The 24,052-nt window shown below is 41.1% G+C and overlaps 1 protein-coding gene across 5 annotated transcripts in view; it reads right to left on the bottom strand.

Annotated features, from left to right (window-relative positions):
- Nucleotides 1-6,770: 6,770 nt before the first annotated feature.
- The window catches only part of tek (TEK tyrosine kinase, endothelial), a 72,554-nt gene continuing 55,272 nt past the window's right edge, over nucleotides 6,771-24,052 (bottom strand). For all 5 annotated transcript variants that reach the window (XM_041186041.1, XM_041186044.1, XM_041186043.1 and 2 more), the window contains 8 exons: nucleotides 22,713-22,823; nucleotides 16,340-16,530; nucleotides 15,305-15,418; nucleotides 12,723-12,793; nucleotides 11,209-11,249; nucleotides 10,793-10,889; nucleotides 9,443-9,542; nucleotides 6,771-8,800 (listed from right to left, as the gene is read on the bottom strand). In XM_041186041.1, coding sequence (XP_041041975.1) covers nucleotides 8,726-8,800; nucleotides 9,443-9,542; nucleotides 10,793-10,889; nucleotides 11,209-11,249; nucleotides 12,723-12,793; nucleotides 15,305-15,418; nucleotides 16,340-16,530; nucleotides 22,713-22,823 — 800 coding nt within the window. In that variant the 3' untranslated portion in view covers nucleotides 6,771-8,725. The remainder of the gene's footprint in view (nucleotides 8,801-9,442; nucleotides 9,543-10,792; nucleotides 10,890-11,208; nucleotides 11,250-12,722; nucleotides 12,794-15,304; nucleotides 15,419-16,339; nucleotides 16,531-22,712; nucleotides 22,824-24,052) is intronic.

The raw sequence follows: 24,052 nt of genomic DNA, 5'->3' as shown, positions 1-24,052 counted from the left end.
TGCCATTTTAACACTCCACCCTGCTCTCTTGCCCACATGTCTGTCCTTGGCTTGCTGCATTGTTCCAGTGAAGCCCAACGCAAACTGGAGGAACAACACCTCATCTTCCGACTAGGCACTTTACAGCCTTCCGGACTGAATATTGAATTCAACAACTTTAGGTCGTGAGCTCCCTCCCCCATCCCCACCCCCTTTCTGCTTCCCCCTTCCTTTTTTTTTTCCAATAAATTATATAAATTTTTCTTTTCCCACCTATCTCCATTATTTTTAAATATTTTAAAATCTTTTATGCTCTCCCCACCCCCACTAGAGCTATACCTTGAGTGCCCTACCATCCATTCTTAATTAGCACATTCGTTTAGATAATATCATCAACTTTAACACCTATGTGTTCTTTTGTTCTATTGTTGGTGACATCTTTTGATGATCTGCTTCTATCACTGCTTGTTTGTCCCTACAACCACACCAACCCCCTCCACTTCTCTCTCTCTCTCTCTCTCTCTCTCTGTCTCCGCACCACCTCCCCCCCCCCCCCACACACACCTTTAAACCAGCTTATATTTCAACTCTTTCTTGGACTCGAACTCAAGTTCTGTCGAAGGGTCATGAGGACTCGAAACGTCAACTCTTTTCTTCTCCGCCGATGCTGCCAGACCTGCTGAGTTTTTCCAGGTAATTCTGTTTTTGTTTTACATTTTCCATCTGTTTTTTAAAGGAAAAAAAAGCCTGAGCAACCAATGTTCAAGGATTTCCAATCCCAAACCAATTATTATTCTGTGTCCAACCACCTGCTGTCCACATTTCAAATCCCGCAAGAGCCCCCAGTTTGTTATGATCCCCAGCTGAGGTTACCCCTGGACAAGCCTAATACCAGGGTGGAACCCAGCTTGATAGATCCTAACTTTTATTTGTTTCTTTAGATACATGAAGAGTGGCTACTGAACAGAGTCACCGAAGTCAGCAGATGAACTTCTAACAAAAAGTAGAACATTTATTCACCAAGAAACGATGAACTATATTACAATACTCCTTCACTCACAACTATATCTTTACAAATATATACAGAATTTGTAATGATAACCCAAGTTACAAAAATTATCTTATACTCTTGTGTCCACAGTGAGTACACAGTCCATGTAAACCTATAGCACTCTGCGGTCAGACACATCACACTCTGAAACCAAATGGCAGATGTCACCTCAGCCAGATGCTATTGGATCTCTCCTCAACTCCCCCCAGACACCTATCACCCCGTGAGTCAACCAGTCTCACTGAACTCCATCTTTCACACCAGGGTTTCGAATCTCCACTCTGCAAGAACTTGCTTTGGAATCTTCTCCCAAACCAATGCTTTCCCTCAGATGCCTTCTGCAAAGATTCACCTCCCAGGGCTTTGAACTCTCATTCTGATGTTCCTCTCCCTTGGTCACCATGTGCATTCAAGCTGACTTCCACACATTCTGTTTCTCTGATTGACTTGGCTATCAATAGCACACTACTGCGTCACATGCCCATAGCAAATAGTTACAGACCTTCAGTGTCTCTTTGGACCTTATTGTCTCTTGCAAACTGTTCTTGCTTTAAATCTGCTTTCTGTGGCTTTTGTCTCTTTAAATCTGAAGCTTGGAGCCTTTCTCTCTGCCCCTCACTATTAACTTCACTTAACAGGGTCTTTTCCAGGTTCCTGTCCTTCCTTTGACTAGAAGGTCTTCTTGGGACTTTCCCCTCTTCCATTCCTCTAGATTTTGGAGTCTTTTCTTTAGCTTGGGACTGGTTATCTGTCCCCTTTGCTCCAGTCTCTCCTGGCAGCAACTTTCAAAGCCCAACTGAACTCAGCTTCCAAATCAAAAACTACTGTTTCTCGTGTGTGTGTGTGTTCTGCCTCTCTGGACCCCTGTTGCCAGGCAATAGTTCAATTCTTCTACTCTTGTTTGTTTAACTTAGCTGCAACAGTCGTTAAAAACCTTATTAGAAATGCAAGCACCCTTTTAGAGTGAAACTAAAACTCCATTTGACCTTTCTTAATGCACAGGCACAGAAATACAAATCAAACTTAAACTTTAAAGCTAAAACTCATTCCTAATACCCACAAATACCAATATAACTTACTTAAACTTGCTCTATCTCCTAACAGTGTTGATGCCTGTTGCCAAGCCATTGTCAACATTGATTGTCATGGTGGTGCACATTGGCCACAGGTGACATTGGCATTTTCCTCTGTCATCAGTTATGTCTCCCAAGTGTAAGAATTGACATTTAAGGCCTTCATGTCATGCATGTGAACAAAAATGACCATAGCCAACTCATAAATCTCCCCTCTTGTTTACCTTAGTATTTGGGATAAATAATATTCAAACCATTCACTCTGGGGGATTTATTTGTTTTGAGCTGTCTTTGTGTTTAGTCCTTCCATCTCCTTTTAAAGGCAAGTATTTTAGTTTAGTTACATCAACTCTACAGCACAGAAACAGGTAATTTGGCCCAACTGGTCTTTACTGGTATTTGTGCTCCCACATGAGCCTCCTCCTACCCGTTGCCCTCCTACCCATTGCCCTATCAACATATTCCTCTATTCCCTTCTCCCTCAGGTTTATCTAGCTTCCCCTGAAATGTATCTGTGCTGTTTGTCTTATCCACTCCTTGAGAGTTCCACATTCTCCCTACTCTGGGTAAACAAGTTTCTCCTGAACTCCCATTGGATTTTTTTAACAACTATTAATATTTATGGCCCATAGTTTTGGTCTCTCCCAACAAGTGGAAACATTTTCTATACATCTATCCTATCAAACCCTGGCATAATTTTAAAGACCTCTATTAGGATAGCCCTCAACCTTCTCTCTTCTATAGCAATGAACCCAGCCTGTTCCTTTCCTGGTAATTTATATAGTCTCTCAGGTCCAGTGTTATCTTTGTGAATCTTTTTTGCAGTTTCTCCAGTGGCTTTATTTACTTTTTATAATATGGAGAGCAGAATTGTATACAGTACTCCGTGTCATCTAAACAAGTTTCAGTTCAAGTTTAACATAACTTATTTGGTTTTTACTACTTAAGTTAGAATATTGTTCCAATTTCCTTGTGACTATTTGAAGTAATGATTAAGATTAACAACTATCTTTTCTGCTGATCCTCTATTTTGTATGGTTCTCATTCTCCTATCCAATTGCTATGTTACTTTGAGGTATTGAATGTTTTGGTGGTATGGTTTTTTAAATCTTTACAGTTGCACGGTGAGGAATGTTTGTGAATTGTTAAATATTAAATCAATTACATAGTTAATGAATACATTACAATCTAAACTTCCTGTTTTATATTAATGGTAGAAATCAGTAGCTTTTAATATCTTTTTCTTTTGGTATATTTTGGTCTGTTTCTACAAGGTAACCAATGTAAAGTGTTGTGTTAGTCTGCATCCATATTCAGATCGGTGAACTACTGTACAGTTTAATCAGTTTAACACTCACCCACTAGAAGGCTTTTCACCTTTCCTGTGAAGTTTTATTATTTGCTGTTTTGATCTTTTGGAAGGACTACTTTTGACTTTTTATTTTGCGAATCAGCACTGAGAGATTTTGGGAAGCCCATCCCAAACGAATATTGAGGGTAACAGTGTGAAGGCATTGAATTAACTAATGTGGTTTAAACTAAAAAGAAAGAAAGAAATAGCAGTAGACCGCACAGCCCATCGAGCCTGTTTTGTCATTCAATATGATTGTGCTTGACCTTGGGTTTCAACTCCACTTTCCTGCCTGCTTCCCATATCCCTTAGCAAAGTACTGCTGTGGTTTGCTGCTGTCTTCTGTAGTATGGCTGACCAAGAAACTCTCCCACTCTTATCACCTGCCCTCAGCCATATTGGAAGAATTTACAGGCCGGTAATGAACTTGTTTGGCCACATTACAAACATACCGTCCGTGGCCCGAAGAGGAACTTGAACCTGGAGCTTCTGGCCTAGAAGTAGGGAAGCTACCATTGAACCACAAGACTTCACTTGCTGGCATTATCAAACTAAATCCCAATATAAATTGTCATCTTCAGCAGAAGGAGAACAAGGTGAAAAATTGGGCATGGGTTAGTCAGCAATAAAGACCCTAACCCTAACCCTCTGCCTCAGAAGGCAGTGGAGGTGGGGGTCACTGAACATTTTTAAGGCAGAGGTAGACAGGTTCTTGTTAGCCAATGGAATCAAAGGTTATTGGGGGTAGATGGGAACGCGGAACTCGAAACACAAACAGATTGGCCATGATCTTATTGAATGGCAGGGCAGGCTTGAGGGGCCAAATGGCCTACTTCTGCTTCTACTTTGTTTTTCGTATGAACTTAAAAACATTTTTTTGCCCCACGATATTTATCTATTTACCATGGAACCATATGATTATGAAGAAGTGAGCCGAAGTATTTTGTGTTATCGGTAGATTTCCATTGGAATGAAATTATTTGTAATTAATAGTAAAAACTCTGAACACTCTTCGCTATTAGGCTGGATTATTGAACCCAGCTTAACAACTCTCTTACCAGCATTCTAGATCAAATTAATTTCTCTTATTTATCTTCCTAATGTTGTTTTTCATTTCTGTAGCATTTTCCCCCCTTGTTTGGATTATGTTCCATGTTTACCAGCAGCTGGGCCATGCCCAAGTGCCCAATGTTTATATGTTGTTCGACAGCCTAGCCCTGCCCTCATTCACATGAGTTTACTGTTCCTGTAGGACTCACTAGAGACTGGGATTACGAATCCTGGATGGCATTTGCCCTTCCTGCCCGAGTGTTAGTGTCACTCGTCACCTTCTGCTCTATCACTGAACTGAAGTCTTGAATCATTAACAAAGTGTTGGTTCCTCTGTTACAAGGTGAGGGCTGGGGGCGGGGGTGGAGGCTGCTGCTAGTTCCCTTGTAGTCTCTGCTCTTCCTCCAATTGTTCGGCTGCTTCAAGCTTCTTTCCTGTTTGTGTTCTGACTCCGTAACCCGCTGTCCTTTCTGCTCCTCACAGCCTGTTCCTGGTGCAGAGCTTTGCTGTTTGTGAAACTCCTCTCACTCTGTTCTGAGAAATGGAAGAGAATGGTGGAGCGATGAAAAACAGTGATGCTCAAGAGAACAGAATTGAAGGAACACTCAAACCATACTTGTTTTTTGAACAATACAGACTGAACAATGTTCGAAAGAATCGCAAAACGACAATGTTCCATTTTCCCAGATTATTTGATCATAACTGAATACTGAAAAAAAATGATTTTACATTTTGCACAGATTGGGGATGTAAAATAAAATGCCTTAATTCTTCCCTCAGTCAGATTGGTAACTGTCATAAGTCTCCATCTTATTCCTACATCAGGCTAGTGCGTTGTCTGGATTACCTACTCCAGGGTTTCCAAATGCTGAACCGTGACTATTGTCCTGCTCTGACCCTTTGCCTGTTTCGCTAATGATTCCTGTACCCTCACCTCCTGCACATTAACGGGATGAGCAATTGGCTTACTGAATCAGCTTTACAGCTTTATATGAACATCTCCTTTGTTTAGTTAGATTATTATAATCAAAGGATATCAGGGGTAGGTGGGAATGAGGAGTTGAGGCCACAATCAGATCAGCCATGATCTTATTGAATGGCAGCTGGCAGGCTCAAAGGGCCAAATGGCCTACTCCTGCTCCTAATTCATGTGTTCATATCTTCGTATAGATGGAATTGTTTTTGTGGATATTCTTCTTCACTTCTTTGCCTGAAGGCAGATCCAACCCACAGCACCATGGCCATGGGAGGTGTGCTCATAATGTGCAGGTTGATTATCAGCCTGTAAATCCTTTCAATATGCCTGATGGCAGGTGATGAGAGTGGGAGAGTTTCCTGGTCAGCCATACTGCAGAAGGCAATGGCAAACCACTGCAGTACTTTGCCAAGCATAACCATGGACCAATCCAATGGAATTCCATGGTCACCAGGGCACGGTACCTGAAGGAGGAGGAATGCCAGCAACCATCTACTCGGTACCTTTTTTTTAAATGACCATTCTTCATGTTAGGACCTACGCAGTGAATATTGACAAGCAATTTGACCGTGAGTTAAAGGGGTCCAAACCTATTTACATCCCTTTCCATAATCTAGGTCTTAGAGGCCAGTTTATCGTGTCAACATTACACCCAGCTTGAGCTCATGCAAGTTTAATAGTTCAGTCTTGTTTTACATTTGTAGATAATGTTTGTTGAGTGCCCGATATAAAATATTGCCAAACACTTCTTAAATTGTTTAGACCATTTTTACAACATGCTCTTAATATTCTCCATGTATTTCAACAGAAATATTTCTAGGGAAAGTTTATGGGAATGGGCTTTACTTTAGTTAGTGCTAATCCTTCAGCTAAAGCTAACTCAGGGATAATACTCCAAATGATCTCCGTCTGTACTGTAATTTCTATCATTCAATATAATAAAATTTCAAGTTACCTCTTTCCAACTCTCAGTAACTGGAGAAAATTTTTCATTTCAGCCTCTTGTAGAAAAGAGATCTTGTTTTAAACTTTTTAGTGGTAATTATTTTTAAAAAAACAATCTTCTACAAAGTAAATTCAAACACATTTTGAAGCAATTTAGCCTTGGAGCATGTAAAGCAGTCGGTAATTGCAGCAGTACTGACCCGAAACACTGAAGATTTTATTGTGTTGCTTTCATAGTGTCCAGCTTTTTCATTTTTGTTTATGCTTAACTCATTAATTTTTCTTAACAAACCTTTTTGTTCAAAAGAAATTAAATGGATACACAGATGAAATATGGTAACTTAGTTAAAAACAAGGAAACATTTATTATCTTTTCAAAAAGAATTTTAAGAAATGTAACTGTTTTTGCAGGAGATCGATCAAAACCAGCATAGCCGAAAGGAAGCTGGAACCATGATTAACAAGTGACACAGTGAAATATGTCTCATTGCTGTCCTTTCTAAATAAACTTTCAGCTAAAATATCCATGCAGCTTGTAACTCAGAGGAAATGCTTACAAATAGTTGTAAATATTACACATGCATGCAGGTAGCCAGACTCTCAAATGTTGATACAATAATCACAAAAGCAGATTAAAAATAATACCTTTTGAGTATATATGGCTATGCCAGCATTAATAAACTGTTTAACTGCAATCAAATAGGCCTGGTTCACAAACTCAAACATTCAATACCATTTTTTTTTTACATATTGTTTGAAATCCAAAAAGCACGAGGATGTCAGTATTTTCTGGATTAACAAAAGAGTTGAAATTCACTGGTTCTGAAAATAGCAAAAGGCATTTAATAAACATTAGAAACTAATATCCGGACACTCATCATTTCTGTCATGTGGCTGACTGTCCCTTCTAAATGTTAACTTTTACCCTCATTCACAAACACTGCAGAAACTAGAGGTTGCTACAAACTTAAAAAGTAGTTTAGTCACCGGATTGGCCACCAAAAGAAACCTGAACCCTTATAATTAAAACTGCAGAACAAGTCCAACTGCAAACTACACTGTTTCTTATTCAAGGTTAACGTGGAGGCTCCAAGAACTATATACAAAGTGATAACTGGCAGACATGGAGATATCTCAAATGACACAAGTTTTAAATACTATACAGTTCCATCTTCTAGGTTTAAATCAACCCAACAGTCTTCCTAAAAACCCACCCAGCTCCATCATAGGCACAAAAATCAAAGGCTCACAAGTTTCAGTTTGATCAGTTAACTCCAATTAGACTCCTTTTCTACACTGGACAATTACAAAGCATCATATTTTGGATGAGGTAGTTAATCTAGGCCTCATCCTCCCTCTCAGGTGGATGTAGAAGGTTCTATGGCACTACTCAAAAAGTACTGGTGTTCTTCCCCGGTGTCCTGGCACCAAAATTTATCCCTTTACCAACATCACTAAAACTGATCATTTGGTCATGAGCAGATTCCTGTCTGTGTTACATGCAAATTGGCTGCTGCATTCCCTACATTACAACAGTGACTGCAATTCCAAAAATACCTCATTGTCTGTGAAATGCTTTGGTATTTCCTGAGTTCCTGAGAGGTGCAAGTCTATTTTTTTTTATAATTAATTCTAACCTCTAATTGTTTACTACTGTCATCTTGTTGATTCTTTTTTCCCTTGCAGCCTTAAGATTAAAATGTGGGATAATAAGGTATAAATCCTTAACAGATTCATTTAAATCGCACTTGCTACCAGTTTAAATTAAAATACACGGATTGACATCTTCACTAAAGGAAAAGGAAGGAGGAATTTCATATGCAAATGCAGGTGTTTGTGCCCATCATTCTACAGCATAAGTTCAAGGCCTATGACCGAATTTATGAGACAATCTTGTTTCAACAACATTGCTTCTGACTTCCCTGGGAGTTTGGAAAAGTAATGCATACATCGGGTTAAAGCTGAAGCACATTTAGATTAACGACTATCTTTCCTGATGTGAATATCCCAAGTAGATTCCTGGTCAGCTCACTTACTTTGTACAATCCCAAAAATTCCAAAAGTATATAAAAGCAACAATAATGATTTGTAAACCATTTTGAAAATGAAGTCCTGATAGTGACACTCGTTCTTTGTGAACTTACTTTGATCGGTAATCCTTAGCCAAACAATCAGTTCCATATTTCCACAAAAATAACATACTATAGTGAATTGTATATGTTGGCCATTCTGTATTTTACAAAAGTTTACAAAACACAATTTAGTTCATCTTTCATGACTCTTTTTGTCCTGTGGAGTGTTCACCCAGCCTCTTCAGCAGAGCAGTCGATGCCTGCATAGGTGAATTTCTCGAACAGTGTTGTGTTCACGTAGGTCTAAATGAATGAACGAAAACAACAAATCAACAAATGATGAGGATCCTATCCAACCAGTTTAAAATCAGAAGAACACATATTAAAGGAGCAAATCAGCGAGCATGGATTGTCATTGTGCAAACCAGGCTCAATGTGAATGCAAGTCGGGATTACTCTCCTTAGAGCAGAGAGGGTTAAGGGAAGATTTCACGGAGATGATGTTTAAAATGATGAATGGTTTTGACGTAAACAAGGAGAAACTGTTTTCACTGGCAGGAGGAACCAGAGGACACAGATTTAAGATAATTAGCAAAAACTCCAGGGCCGGGGGTGGTGCAGAAGATGAGGGTACTTCTTTCTCCACAGCAGGTTATGATGATCTACAATGTGCTGCCTGAAAGAGTGTTGGAAGCAGATTCAATAATGCAGCACTATGGGGAAAGAGCATGGGGAATCAAGCTATTTGGATAGTTCCTTCAAAGAGTTGGCACAGATGTGATGGGCCGAATAGCCCCTTCCTGTGCTGAACAATTCCATGATTCTATTCTGAGATAAGGATTGAACATTGTAACCACAGTTGCCCAGCCCACACTTCCACTGAATGAAGTTCTTCTCTGGAAGTGAGGATTCATGGAGTATCTCAGGCAGTCTCTTCAGGCTTACCTTCCTTTCCTCAAGCATCCTATTGAGGGACACCAGGATTTGAGCGAATGTTGGTCTCTCATAAGGCTTCTCACGCCAGCACTGCAACATTAACTCATATCTGAAAAAATTGAATGTCACTGTTTATGACAATGTCCTTTATTACAAACACTTATTATATTTGCATTTTGGGTTGAATGTAAAGTTAAAGCAGCTTCAAAGCTGCATTATTTCTGTACCAACCATCAACCAGTATAAGATAGTCACTAATAAATCTAATGGGGCATTCAGGAGAAACTCCCTTACCCAGAGAGTGGGGAGAATGTGGAACTCGCTACCACAGGGAGTGGTAGAGTTGAATAGCAGAGATGCATTTAAGGGGAAACTGGATAAACACATGAAGGAAGAGGGAATAGACGGATATGCTGATAGGATGAGATGAGGTGGGGGGGTGGTTGGGTGGAACATCAACATTGACTTGGACCTGTTCGGCTGAACGGCCTGTGTCTGTGCTGTGAAATTCTGTGTTATTCTGTGTAATCAGACCAACTGCTGATTATTTTATACATGAATCAACATGAAAAGAAGGCTAGAAAGCTGATTAATCCACTCAAAAAAGCATATTCTTATAAAGCTCTCAAAAAGAAAAACTATCAGGAAGTAACCTTGCTTCGATATTCTTCGTTTACCATTAAAGCTTTTTAAAGAAAATTCAGTCAGAACAAAGTAGAAATTCACACTGGCCATTTCATGCTGTTTGAAAAATATCACCACAAGCCTGGGATTGCTAATCATGCTCACTGCTGTGGCCAGGATGCAGGATGGTCTGAGGGAGTTTTGTTGGACTTACCTTTGGAAGGTGCTGGTCAGGAGAACAGCAACTTGGTTGGAATGGAGGAAAATAGAAAAATGATTTACCAGAATAGGAAACAGCTTTAAAATTACAGCAAGGAGGCAGGTAGTTGGGCGAGTGGGGGTGTCATTAGAATGCCCTCATCATCGGAGCTTGTTGAGAATACAGAAGATGATCATTTAGAGTCTTCTTCAGGAGAAACAGTGGAATGGCTGCAGCTGCTGCTTTACAAGGACATTCACTGATCTTCCACTGAGGTTTAAGCGTGTGATTGGAAGGAACATGCAGAAATTCACCCCTCAATGGAAAACTACACAGTGCTCAAACCAAAAATATAAACCAAACCCTAAGCAAATTAACCAGTCCACATTCTGGTATTGATCATTTTTCTTATCAATACTTCCAGGCGTGGTGTGGAGCTTAACAGTTTCCTTCTATAAAACACACAGGGTTTCAGCAATAACTGAGAGCACAGGTAGTTCCAGGTGATCCTGTCAAGAAGATTTTGAGAAACTTACACTTCATCAACGCAGTTGAGCGGTTTTTCCATCCGATACCCAAGGGGCAATTTCTCATAAAGTTCAGCACAGGTCATTCCACAATAGGGGGTGCCTCCTAGTCACAGAATCAGAACACAAAAGGGTTATTACCTCCTCAATGCAACCTTGCCCCAAATTAACCGTGTAATGTTAACATACAATTTAAAATCTTCCTTCCAGTTATTACTGTAGCATAGGCAATATTGAATTAGCCACCTGTTATACTTCAGTCCATAATATTCTCACCCGTCCCGCGGTCTGCCTGTCACATGCTCCACCAAGATTGATGGTCAGGAAAGCTTGTCACTGGGGACCCAATGGGTCTCCCAATTATTACAGGTGGGGTATCCTGGAGATTACAGAGTAAAGGAGTGGTTTTTAATGGCGTCACTTACCTAGACTAACAATCTCCCACAAGAGAACTCCATATGACCATCTACAGAAAACATTCAGTGAGTGAGAAATGTTTTTGTAACAGATTCATCTTGCAAACATATTCATACATAATTCATTCTTTTATAAATTTATGTAACTGTATAAACTGGGCTATCTAACTAAGCAATAACTTCAATTAGTTGTAAACAGCTAAGGAAATAACCAGCTCCTGTGGTGATTAAATGCTGTAATCCTCTTACAAATTCAGACAAATAAATTAATTTTTTTTAGCACATTGAGGTGGATTTCAGAATCATTTTCTAGGCCATATTCTAGTGGAACAGACAGCCTGACTTTTATGGGACTGATTGAATGAGAATCAGTTATCCAATGCAAGGTGATATGCTACATTCTTACCCAATGAGTGAAAGGAGCATTCATATAATGATGTGAAAAATGCCATGTTCCGTTAAAAGCCAACGCTAGTGCTTAGCAAATGTGTTCCTGGCCACTTTGCTTATCTTGAGTCACATGACCCAACAGGGAATCTATTCCCAGGTCTCCATCAATGCCAGCTTTGAATTAGTTGCAAGAAAGTGAGGTCTATCATCCCTGGCAGTCAAGAGTCTGGATAATGTTCAGTTCATCCTTTCAAGCATTTCCTATTTATTAATGGTAATCAGAATGATGGATACATAGTGGGAAATTCTTTCTTTTACCCATTTCTGACACCCAGTATCAGTATTATACACACTCCCACATTAAGTGCAGCCAGCTGTGGAACAAAATTCCTTAAATTCTGCCTCAACAATCTAATCAAATCCCAACCTCAGTAAAGCCCCACTTCACTGCAGCAATGTAGCAGTTTTTTCAATTCCTCACTGGTGACTTCTGCACTTGTTCTTTTCAGTACATTTGCTAATTTAATGCCAGATTATGGATTGTGCTACAAAATGAAGAAATAAACATAAGAAATTGGAGCAGGTGTTGGCCATTCAGCCCCTTGAGCCTGTTCTGCCATTCAGTATGATCTTGGCTGATCTTCTACCTTATTGACACTTTCCTGCACCATCCCCATATCCCTTAATTCCCTTACAGTTCAAAGGCCTATCAGTCAAAGGCCTGAACGTACTCAATGACTGGGTATCCACAACTACCTGGGATAGAGAGTTCCAAAGATTCACAACTCTGAGTGAAGAAATTTCTCTTTATCTCAATCCTAAATGGCCTATAGCTTATGCTGAGACTGTGATCTCATGTTCTAGACTCCCCAGCCAAGGGGAAACAAACTCTCTGCACCCCATCCTGTCAAATCAAGATTTTTATATGTTTCAATGGCATCACCTCTCATGATTCTAAACTCCAGAGATTATAGATCAATTCAACTCAATCTCTCCTCATGGAACAACTGTCTCATCCCGGGAATCAACCTTGTGAACCTTTGTTGCATTCCCACCTTGAAAACAATGACATGGGTGAACACATCAATGCTGAGCTATGACCCCAGCAAGTTCATCATAAAAAAGGAACTTACACATCACTGTTTGTTGTATAAACACTGTAATTTAAAGATTCAATGGCCATCCATCGAACTGGCAGCCTTCCCTATATTAGGATGGAAAGACAGCAGAGTGGATAAAATTAGATGGCTGCAATCATACAGGCATTAATGTTTGATGTAAATAAGTGAAAAGTAAAAACAGTATTTGTCAAGGCCTTTCACGACCTGCTTATTGGAATATCAGATGTGTGTAGCTCATAATTTTCTGTCCAATTGATTTTCAGGCAGCACACTTGTGGTTTTTGAATAAACTCTTCTGCTGTTGACAAGACCTTCTTGGAGATCTGGGGTTCTCAGAAGATTCTGAGCACAGATGATCGACAGGGTAAGGTGTCAATATTTGAGGACTTCTCTCCCGGTGCAGGATTCCACCAGATGGAAGTTGCTGCCTGGAGAGTTGGGCACAGTGGGCAGTGCGTACAATTCACTTCGTGCTTTTGACATTCCAAAAGTGGGCAGCAGCTTGAAATAGGCTCAGAGTCTGATGTTTCTGATTGAGAGACAGGGAGCAGAACATCCAAAAATTGGCCTCTACAGGCTGATTGTCACTGGATAAGTTCACCAAGGCTCCTTTGACAGTGTCTTTCAAACCCATAACCACTACCACTTAGAAGGACAAAGGCAGATGATGCATGGAAACACCACCAGCTGCAAATTCCCCTCCAAGCCACTCACCATCCTGACTTGGAAATATATCGCTGTTCCTTCACTGTCGCTGGGTCAAAATCCTGGAACTCCCTCCCTCATAGCACTGTGGGTGTACCTACACCACACGGACTCCACCGGTTCAAGGTGGCAGCTCACCACCACCTTCTCAAGGGCAATTAGGGGTGGATAATAAATGCTGGCCTAGCCAGGGACACACACCCTGTGAATGAGTTTTTATAAAATATTTGTCATGTTTAATTTTTCACAGAGTAATCTCGAAAGTGCTATCAATGACGGCTGGTAATTGGGTATGCATCATTGGTATCTTTACTGGCCTCTTGTGATCTTGAGTAGTTACCCAGTAGGAATGGTGGTATGTGCTTGCAAATCCCACCAATGGAAAATAATGGATGGTGAGTGACTCTAGGTTTGTTCTCATGGTCGTCTGAGTGACAATGATGCAACCTTGGGGAAGGCAGGCTGTTCACCATCCTATTAGGGAATGGTTCTTAGTTTGAGAAGAAGTGAGGTAGGGTGAAAAATAAACTATAAAAATTCTAAGCTGAAGAATCCCTGAGAAAAATAACATACAACAACAACTTGAACTTATATAGAGTGCTTAACATAGTAAAACATCCAATGGTGTTTCACAGGAGTGTTATTGGACAAAATATGATACCGAGTCAGATAAGAAGATTTCAGGATAAATGATCAAAAACTTGGTCAAAAAGTTAGGTAGCAGAGTTGGTTATCTTATAGTAGTAAGCCAGAGGTCTGGACTTTTTTTCATTTATTCTTTCATGGGATATGAGTGTCGCTGGCAAAGTCAGCATTTGTTGACCATCCCTAATTGTCCTTAAACTGAACATTTCAGAGTTCAAGAGTAGTTAAGAGTCAACCACATTGCTGTAGGTCTGGAGTTACATGTAGACCAGACCAGGAAAGGATGGAAAATTTCCCCCTTCTCTAAATGACATCAGTGACCCAAATGGGTCATTATGACAATTGATGGTAGTTTATTCATTCCAGATTTAGTAATTAAATTAAAATTCCACCAGCTGCCTTGGTGGGATTTTAACCCATGCACCCAGACCATCAGCTTGGGCCTCCGGATTACTAGTCCAGTGACATTGCCATTAAGCCATCTCCCCCAAATAATAATCTGAGCCTTGAATTCAATAAAAATGCTGTTATCAGTGACGGTGACCATAAACCTACCAGGGTGCTGTAAAAACCCATCTGATTCACTAATATCCTTTTAGGGAAGGAAATCTGCCATTCTTACCTGGTCAGGCCGATTTATGACTCCAGACTCACAGCAAATGCCTTCTGAAAAGGCTTAGCAAGCCATCAGTTTGCATCAAAACCTCCACAAAGAGATTCTGTGGCAGCTCAAGAAGGCAGCTTTGTCTCAAAGGCAACTAGGAATGGGCAATAAATACTAGCTTTGATGTGGTGCTTACATCCTGTGAATAAATAAATAAGTTTCTAAAAAGCTCTAGAGGAGTACTTGGCTAGTAATCCAAAGGCCCAAGCTAAAGCTCTGGGGACGTGGGTTCAAATCCCACCAAGGCACCTAGTGAAATTTAAATTCAATTAATAAACCTGGAATAAATATTCTGGAATAAATGTGAACCATCATCAATTGCTGTAAAAACCCACCTGGGTCACTAATGCTCCTTAAGGAAGGAAATCTGCCCTCTTTATCCAGTCTGGCCTACGTGTGACTCCAGACCCACAGCAATGTGGTTGACTCTTAACTGCTCTCTGAGGTGACTGAGATGTGGAGAGGTTTAGGGAGGGAATTCCAGAGCTCTGGGACAAGACAGCTGCAGTCACTGTGAATCTCACTGTCTTTAGAGTTCTGCAAGATTTGATAACACCCAGGCAATTTTTTTTACGCTCACCATTGTTTTTTTCACATAAACTTCCTTCCCTCTGGACAGTCCAAAATCTGCAATCTTTGCCACATAGTTGTCTCCCACAAGAACATTTCTTGCTGCCAAGTCTCTGTGAATAAACTAAACAAATGAGAGAACGTTGTCAATAGATGGATATTATATGGGTGTATTGAAAAAGCTGGCCTTGTTTTTGTAACTGTTCCTTCTCTCTCTACCTTCCCCCACTGCTGTTCTATGACCAATCATCAATCAGATTGATTAGCTAGAGGTGGATTTCTTGCTCAGAGTGGGTGTCTCTGGGATCGAGTAACACAGCACTCTCCTGATGAGGATCAATTTGGAGACCAGAAAACTATTGAGAGCTGAGTTTGAATAACATTTTTGGTGTTGGTGGTGGTGGGGGGATATTAATTTGAACCCAAAAAGTACAAAGTTACTGCTATAACCATCCGAACCTGAGGGAAGACAGTTTTGACTCGTACGCATTTTCTTTTTAATTTCCTAATGTAAATGAAGAACAATGTGGTCAAAGAACTGAAGAATTCAAAGCGTTCAATGTATAAATATACAGTGTGGTCATACGGTATTGACCCTAACCCAACAAGAAGATCCAAGTTTAATCTCTGCTCTGTAATGTGTAGTGGATTACTGCAATTGGCAAGAGAGAGCAAATGTCATATGCACTCAAAGTCATTCCCTTACCAGTTGGTCTGGGAAAATGGAAATTTTATTTCTTGGATCCCCTGTTGATATGAACCAATGTAGAGACTCACTTTTTGATAGGATTCTTGCAATTAATGGTTAGGGGCATTAATCCAAGCAGTCTGGACCGGATTCATACTTGGGTTTTGAAGAGGAATGATATGTGTGTTAACCCACTGCAATATCTCAGCTTCCCTCCTCTTCCCGACACTGAACCACGACAGAAAATAAAGTGAACAAAACAGTGAGGCAAACTCAAAAAACAGACAAAAATCCAAGCTGCAAGCAAAGGACGGTAGATGATGATGACAGAGATGACACAACAAAAATAAAACAAACCTGTTTTTGGCTGAGGTAATCCATGCCCTTTGTCACATCAGCCGCGAACTGCAGCAACTGCTGGGAGGAGAGGGTGGAGGCAGTGCCATGGGCAATAGCATAGGCTGGGTCAGTGTCAAGCACTCTGCTGTTGCGTAGAAAGTCCAACAAATTTCCATGTGGTGCAAATTCAATCGCCACATACAAATATCCTGCAAAAGCAGAAAGCACATTCAGAGTACAGGTCCTGTGGATGAACAAGATGGGACCCAGTAGCACGACTGCCGAGGAAAGGGATAAAATACACTCACAACAACACCTTTGAGACATTTTACTATGCTAATATGCCTCTCAGGAGTATTGTAAAACAGAATTTGATTCTGAGACACAAAGATGATATGAGGACAGGTGGCCAAAAGCTTGGTCAGAGAGGTAGGTTTAAAGGAATGTGTTAAAAGAGGAGAGCAAGGCGGAGACGTTTAGGGAGGGAATTCCAGAGCTTAGGGTTTAGGCAGCTGGAGGCACAGCCACCAATGAAGGAGTGATTAAAATTGGTATGCAAAAGAGGCCAAAGTTAGAGAAGTGCAGATACCTCAAATGGTTGTGGGGCTGGTGGAGATTACAGAGATAGGGAGTGCAAGGTATTAAGGGAGTTGAAAGAATTATTTAACCAGGAACCAGTGTACCTCACTAATTTCCACTCAGAAAATTTTCCAATAATCAGAGAGAATGTGATATATGAACCAGTGTGTTCTATTTCTGTGATTTGAATTGAAGAATAAAATAGATGCTTCAGTCTGAGAGTCATCACAGAAAGAGGTTATTTGGCCCATCTTGTCCGTGCGAGCTCTCCGAATGAGCAATTTACTTACTACCATTCCTCCACCTTCTCCCTCTCCCCGTATCCCTGAACATTCTTTCTTTTCAGGTAACAATCCAATTCCCTCTCGAGTGCCTAAGTTGACCCTGCCTCCGCTACACTCTCAGGCAGTGCATTCCAGATCTCAACTACTCGCTGCACAATAAAGTATTTCCCCATATCACCATTGCTTCTTTTGCCAATTACCTTAAACCTGTGCTCTCTTATTCTTGATCCTGCCACCAGTGAGAACAGTTTCTCCCTCTCTACTCTGTCCAGACCCCTCATGATTTTGAACACCTCATTCAAATCTCCTCTCAACCTTCTCTCCTCCAAGGAAAACAGTCCCAACTTCTCCAATCTATCTACATAACTCAAGTTCCTCATCATTCTTGATGGGACCATTCTTGTGAATCTTTTCTGCACTCTCTATAACGCCCTCACATCCTTCCTAAAGTGCAGTACCCAGAACTGGATGCAATATTCCAGCTGAGGCCGAACTAATGTTTTATGCAGGTTTAACATAACTTCCTTGCTTTCGTACTCTATGCCCCTATTACTAAAGCGTAGGATGCTGCATGCTTTATCAACTGCTGTCGTGCTGCATGAATTCTTCAGATTAAAAACTGTGACTCACAGATCATCCCTATTGTGGGTGTTTTGAAATTCAGAAGATCTTGCAGCACAGGAGGCCATTTGGCTGTGCCTGTACTGGCTCTCTGAAAGGTCAGTCCAATTAGTCCCACTCGTTGCTCTTTCCATGCAGACCTACAGATTTTTCATTTTCAAATATTTAACCAATTCCCTTTTACAATTACTGTTGAATCTTCTTCCATCTCCCTTTCAGGCAGTACATTTTGGATCACAACGCACTGCTTTAAAAAAAGTTCTCATCTCTCTCTGCTCCTTTTCCTAATCACCTCCAAATCTGTGTCCTCTGGTTACCCATGTTCCTGCCACAGGAAAGTTTCTCCTTTTTTGCTCTATCAAAACCCTTCATGATTTTGAATACCTCTATTAAATTTTGCATTAACCTTCTGTTGTGTTTTAGATCCTGGAGTTTATGTTCCTATTGTTATGATCCCAGCTGATGTTACTACTGGACAGGTCAGATCCCAGGGTGGAACCTGGCTTGATAGATCCTGACTTTTATTTTTTGTTTAGAAACGTGGAGAGCAGCTGTTGAACAGAGTCACAGAAGTCAGCTGATGAACTTTTAACAAATGAATAAAACACTTATTAAACAAGAAAATATGAAGCGATCCCACAACCAATAGATAAGCTCTGCAGTCCTGCCACATCCATCCATGAATGGTGGTGGACAATTAAACAACTCACTGGAGGAGGAGGCTCAACGCATATCCCCATCCTCAATGATGGGGGAGTCTAACACATCAGTGCAAAAGATAAGGCTGAAGCATTTGTTACAATCTTCAGCCAGAAGTGCCGAGTGGATGATCCATCCTCCCGAGACCCCCAGCATTACAGATGCCAGTGTTCAACCAATCCAATTCACTCTGTGTGATATCAAGAAATGGCTGAAGGCACTGGATAGGGCAAAGGCCATGGGCCCTGACAATATTCCGCAGGTATTACTGAAGACTTGTGCTCCAGAACTTGCTGTGCCCCTAGCCAAGCTGTTCCAGTACAGCTACAACACTGGCACCTACCCGGCTATGTGGAAAATTGCCCAGGTATGTCCTGTACGCAAATTGCAGGGCAAATCCAGCCCAGTCAATTACTGCCCCATCAGTCTACTCTCGATCATCAGTAAAGTAATGGAAGTGGTCTTCAACAGTGGTATCAGTGACACCCAGTTTGGGTTCCGCCAGGGCCATTCAGCTCCTGACTACATTACAGCCTTGGTTGAAACATGGACAAAAGAGCTAAACTCCAGAGGTGAGGTGAGAGTGACTGCCCTTGACATCAAGGCAACATTTGACCAAGTGTGGCATCAAGGAGCCCTAGCAAAACTGGAGTCAATGGGAATCAGGGGGAAAACTCTCCACTGGTTGGAGTTATACCTAGCATAAAGGAAGGTGGTTGTGGTTGTTGGAGGTCAGTCAGCTCAGTTCCAGGACATCACTCCAGAAATTCCTCAGGGTAGTGTCCTAGGCCCAACCATCTTCAGCTGCTTCATCAATGACCTTCCTTCCATCATAAGTCAGAAGTGGGGATGTTCGCTGATGATTGCACAATGTTCAGCACCATTCACGACTCCTCAGATACTGAAGCAGTCCATGTCCAAATGCAGCAAGACCTGGACAATATCCAGGCTTGGGCTGACAAGTGGCAAGTAACATTTGTGCCACACAAGTGCCAGCCAATGGCCCTCCACAAGAAAGAATCTAATCATTTCCCCTTGACATTCAATGACCTTATCATCGCTGAATCCTCTATCAACATCCTGGAGGTTACGATTGACCAGAAACTGAACTGGACTAGCCATATCAATATTGTGGCTACAAGAGCAGGTCAGAGGCTAGGAATCCGGTGATGAGTAATTCACCTCCTGACTCCCCAAAGCCTGTCCACCATCTGCAAGGCACAAGTCATGAGTGTGATGGAATACTCTCCACTTGTCTGAATGAGTACAGCTCCCACAACTCTCAAGAAGCTCGACACCGTCCAGGACAAAGCAGCCCGCTTGACTGGCACCACATCCACAAACATTCGCTCTCTCCACTACCAACACACAGTAGCAGCAGTGTGTACCATCTACAAGATGCACTGCAAAAATTCACCAAGGCTCCTTAGACAGCACACTCCAAACCCATGACCGCTACCATCTAGGAGGACAAGGGCAGCAGATAGATGGGAACACCACCACCTAGAAGTTCCCCTCCAAGCCACTTACCATCCTGTCTTGGAAATATATTGCCATACCTTCACTGTCGCTGGGTCAAAATCCTGGAACTCCCTCCCTAACAGCACTGTGGGTGTACCTACACCACATGGATTGCAGCAATTCAAGAAGGCAGCTCACCACCACCTTCTCAAGGGCAATTAGGATGGGCAATAAATGCTGACACAGCCAGCGAAGCCCATATCCCATGAATGAATTAAAAAACACTACTCCTTCACCCACAACTATGCCTTTACAGGCAGTTACAGGTTCATAAAGATAAGACAAGTTGCAAAATCTTTTATACTCTAGTGTTCATAGTAAATACACAGACCATATAAACCAGTAGATGACCTGTGGTCAGACACACCACACTCTGAAACCAAGTGTCAGATGCCACCCAAAGCAGATGCTATGGATCTCTCATCAACTGCCCCCAGACGTTTGTCATACTGAGAGCCAATCAGTCTCACTTAGCTCTGTCTTTCACATGAGGGTTTCCAATCTCCCCTCTCGAAGAACTCACCTTGAAATTTTCTCCCAAACTACGCTTTCACATGAATGTCTTCAACAAAGTTCCACCTCCAGGGTTTTGAGCTCTTCTTCTGACGTCCTCCTCCCTTGGATCTCTACATGCATTCAGGCTTCACCCTCCACACACACTTCAGGTGTGCCAAGCAGGACACCAGTGTTTCACAGGCCCACTGTAAGAAGTCACCCATCTCTGGCCGACTCCTCAGATCTTCTGGCTTCTTGCAAGCCCACATTGCCTTGATTCTGCTCTCTGCAGCTTTCTCTCTTTAATTCAAAGCCTTTACCTCTGCTCCTTACTTTGAACTCCGCTGAACAGGACTAGTTCAGGTTCCTGTTCTTTTCCCTTAACTTCATTGTCTTCTTGGGACCATCTTCTGCCTAACTCCCCATTTTTTGGGACTTTCTTCTTTCTTTGGGACCTACTCCCTACAGCTCCCTCCCTGCCTGCTCTGGCAGTTTCTGTGGAATGCCCCTACCAACTGAACTCAAACTGCTCTTCTGTTTTTCCCTGTCTTTGTGGGCCCCCTGTTGCAAGGCAACAGCACAGTTTTTCCTACTTTGTTTTAACTTTCCTAAACCACTTCAAGGGTTGTAAAACCTCATTAAAATGCTGGTATATATACAAACCCACAGGCTTGCAGGCAACCTTCTAAAGTGACCAAAATCCAGGTTTTCCCTTTCTTAACACACACATACGAAATATAAATTAAACTTAAACTGAAAACTAAAACATAAAGCTATGGCTTATTCCTAACACACACAAATATCCATATAACTTACTTAAAACTGTTTCTAATTCCGAACACCATGCAGATATCCTGAAACCAACACCTTTCGAATGGAGAAGCAATGCCTACAAATGGTTAACAAATCTACAAGATACTTGTCCAAGTACTCCCTTGCTATATTTCTGCAATATTTCTTTCCAGGCCTAGTTTTACATTTGTTTATAAGGTTTCTCTGCAGAGCTCTGTAATGTCACAGATTCTTTGTAGAATAGTTCTTTATTACAACCTATGGGCCAGCAAGAAAGGAACAGGAATGTCCCATTGCTGCTTTTGTGGGGGGACTGGTCATGATAAAGTTTTTAAAGATTTTTATACTTGACAGATCCTTAATAAAAAATAAAACTCTCTAGAATTCCGTACACAAAGCTATTAATAAGCATGTATCCATTCTGAAACAGTAAAACAAAGTTCTTATGTGGTTCTCAAGATTGATGGAAAACCACAGAAACAGGCTTTTAGCACAAATAATTAATGCTAAACTTTTAATTTTAGGCTGTTAAGTAAGTTTCTGTGAGAATGACAATTTGAATGAAACGGATTTCTAGTCGGAGTAGCTTTAGCTGATAACGAGCTATCGCAGAGACACAGAACAAACAACAGCAGGCATTTCTGGTCAAGAGATACAGCAAGGCAATAAACTTTCTCTGCTGAAGAGCTTCCTGTCATGGATCTGGAAAATTAGGGAGTGAGTCGAGCTGTGGGGAGTTTTCCTTGTTAAGACAGAAGTCCAGCTAATTGGATGAGGTAAGGCTTAGAAACATGTGGATTCTCACTTAATTAGAGTGAAAGAAAAATGTAAAAAGAAAGGGTGTTGGAATTCAACAAGGCTTGTCCAACAGCACCTCTTGAACTTGACACCTGGAACATGAGGAATTTCTGGATGCCTTGCACCACACATGTGACCCTGGGTATAGTTATTGTCAATAATAGCTATTATTGTATATGTGTTATTAATAATAGCTATCACAGCATAGATTTGATATTGCTAATAATAGTTATTAGTGTATGCTTAATTCCCATGAAAACCAATAACTGCCTTTGAAACCTATTAACTAGTGCAATAACTTATATATTTATAAGTATGAATATTTATTCCCTAACCATATATGGATCAAGAGATGAGCAGAACACAAGAGACACTTATAGTGTTGAGAGCACTGATTATATTACCTAACTGATGGAATTGTGTATAAGGCACTTATAGCAGGCAGATCTAAATCAGTACCTGTACTGATTCACATTAATATTCCTCCAAGAAATGATATAAAAACAGTGATATGCAGATTGAAGCAGTAGTGCCTTCCAGACTTGGGTGTATTTCTATCCCATTAACCACCTATACCACAGAAAATGATGAGGGATCCATACCTCTGTGTTCACAGGCTCCCAGCAGATTAATTATGTTTGGGTGATGTCCAAGTCTGCAAAGAACTTCCAGTTCACCAGCAAAGTCTCGGTGATCATCTTTGGAGGCATATTCTACAGGAGGTGTAACAATCACAGTTAGGGCGACAGCAAAATTAGTTCCAATAATGCCAGCAAATTTTAACTTTCAGTTGCAAGTACTAAGAATTAGCAAATGGCTAAATTTTTGGTACCATTCTCTCACTGCTTTTTGTGCCAATCAACAACAACCTCAGATGCTTCACAGGGGCAAATATCAAACAAAATTGACACCAAGCCACATAAAGTGATTATTAGGGAAGGTGGCCAAAAGTTTGATCAAACAGCTAGGTTTTAAGGAGCATCTTAAAGGGGGAGAGGTAGATAGGTGGATAGGTTTAGGGAGGGAATTCCAGAGTTAATGACCCACGGTCGCCAATGGCGATGTGAAGGAAATTGGAGATGTGCACAAGGCCAGAATGGGAGGAGCAGAGCATTCTCAGGGGGCAGTAGGCTTGCAAAAGTCACGGAAATAGGGGCTGGCGTGGGTGGGTGGTGAGGCCATGTAGGCATTTGAATGCAAAGATGAATGATAGATGCACTTTTTTAGCCTTTATCCAAATTTTTGGATACATTTTGGAGACAAAATTTACATCAGTTTGCGTAAAATTTGAACTAGTCCATACTTTGAAAAAATGAATGGTGCTTCAAGGTTAGCTACACCACTCCTTAAGCCTGGGAATGCAGTAAGTGTCAGCTCCGAGAGTGGATTAATTTGACATAGACTGATTTCTTTCAGAGAGATGGGAGTTGAGAGCAGGGTTATCATCCCTCCTGGATGATCTGGGCTTTTCTAGCAATTTAAGATTAATCTCTCAGGTACAGCTGGGAGCAAAAACCCAGGGGAAAAAAATCACAGGGATATTAAAAGAAAATTCTTTCAACACTTTTAGTTACAAAAATGTTAGACTCAGGAAAGAAAAGCCAGCTTGACCAACAGTCAAGAATAGGCCAATTAGATAATAAAAATTCTGTTCTCTTTTCATTTGTTCGTGGGGAGGCAGTGTTCTGTGAGGCTGGACATGTCGGGTGACCAATAGGGGGAAGTGTGGAGGAGGGGCAGTCAGAAGGAAGAGGTCATGTGATGAAACATCCAGGAATACATTAAGTCAGAGTTGGCAACCCGTTTGAGAGTGTGCATTGAGATAGAGACAAACAAGTCAGCTAGACAGTTGATCATCTAATTTATTCTTTGGCGATAAAGTCAGAATGTGTCTTAAAATCAAGGCGGGCTGGAGAGAGAAAACTAGGAGAAAAATTAAATT

The sequence above is a fragment of the Carcharodon carcharias genome, chromosome 4 (assembly GCF_017639515.1).
Source record: "Carcharodon carcharias isolate sCarCar2 chromosome 4, sCarCar2.pri, whole genome shotgun sequence".
In the NCBI taxonomy this organism is placed as follows: Eukaryota; Metazoa; Chordata; class Chondrichthyes; order Lamniformes; family Lamnidae; genus Carcharodon; species Carcharodon carcharias.
This window is presented reverse-complemented; position numbering and strand designations above follow the sequence as displayed.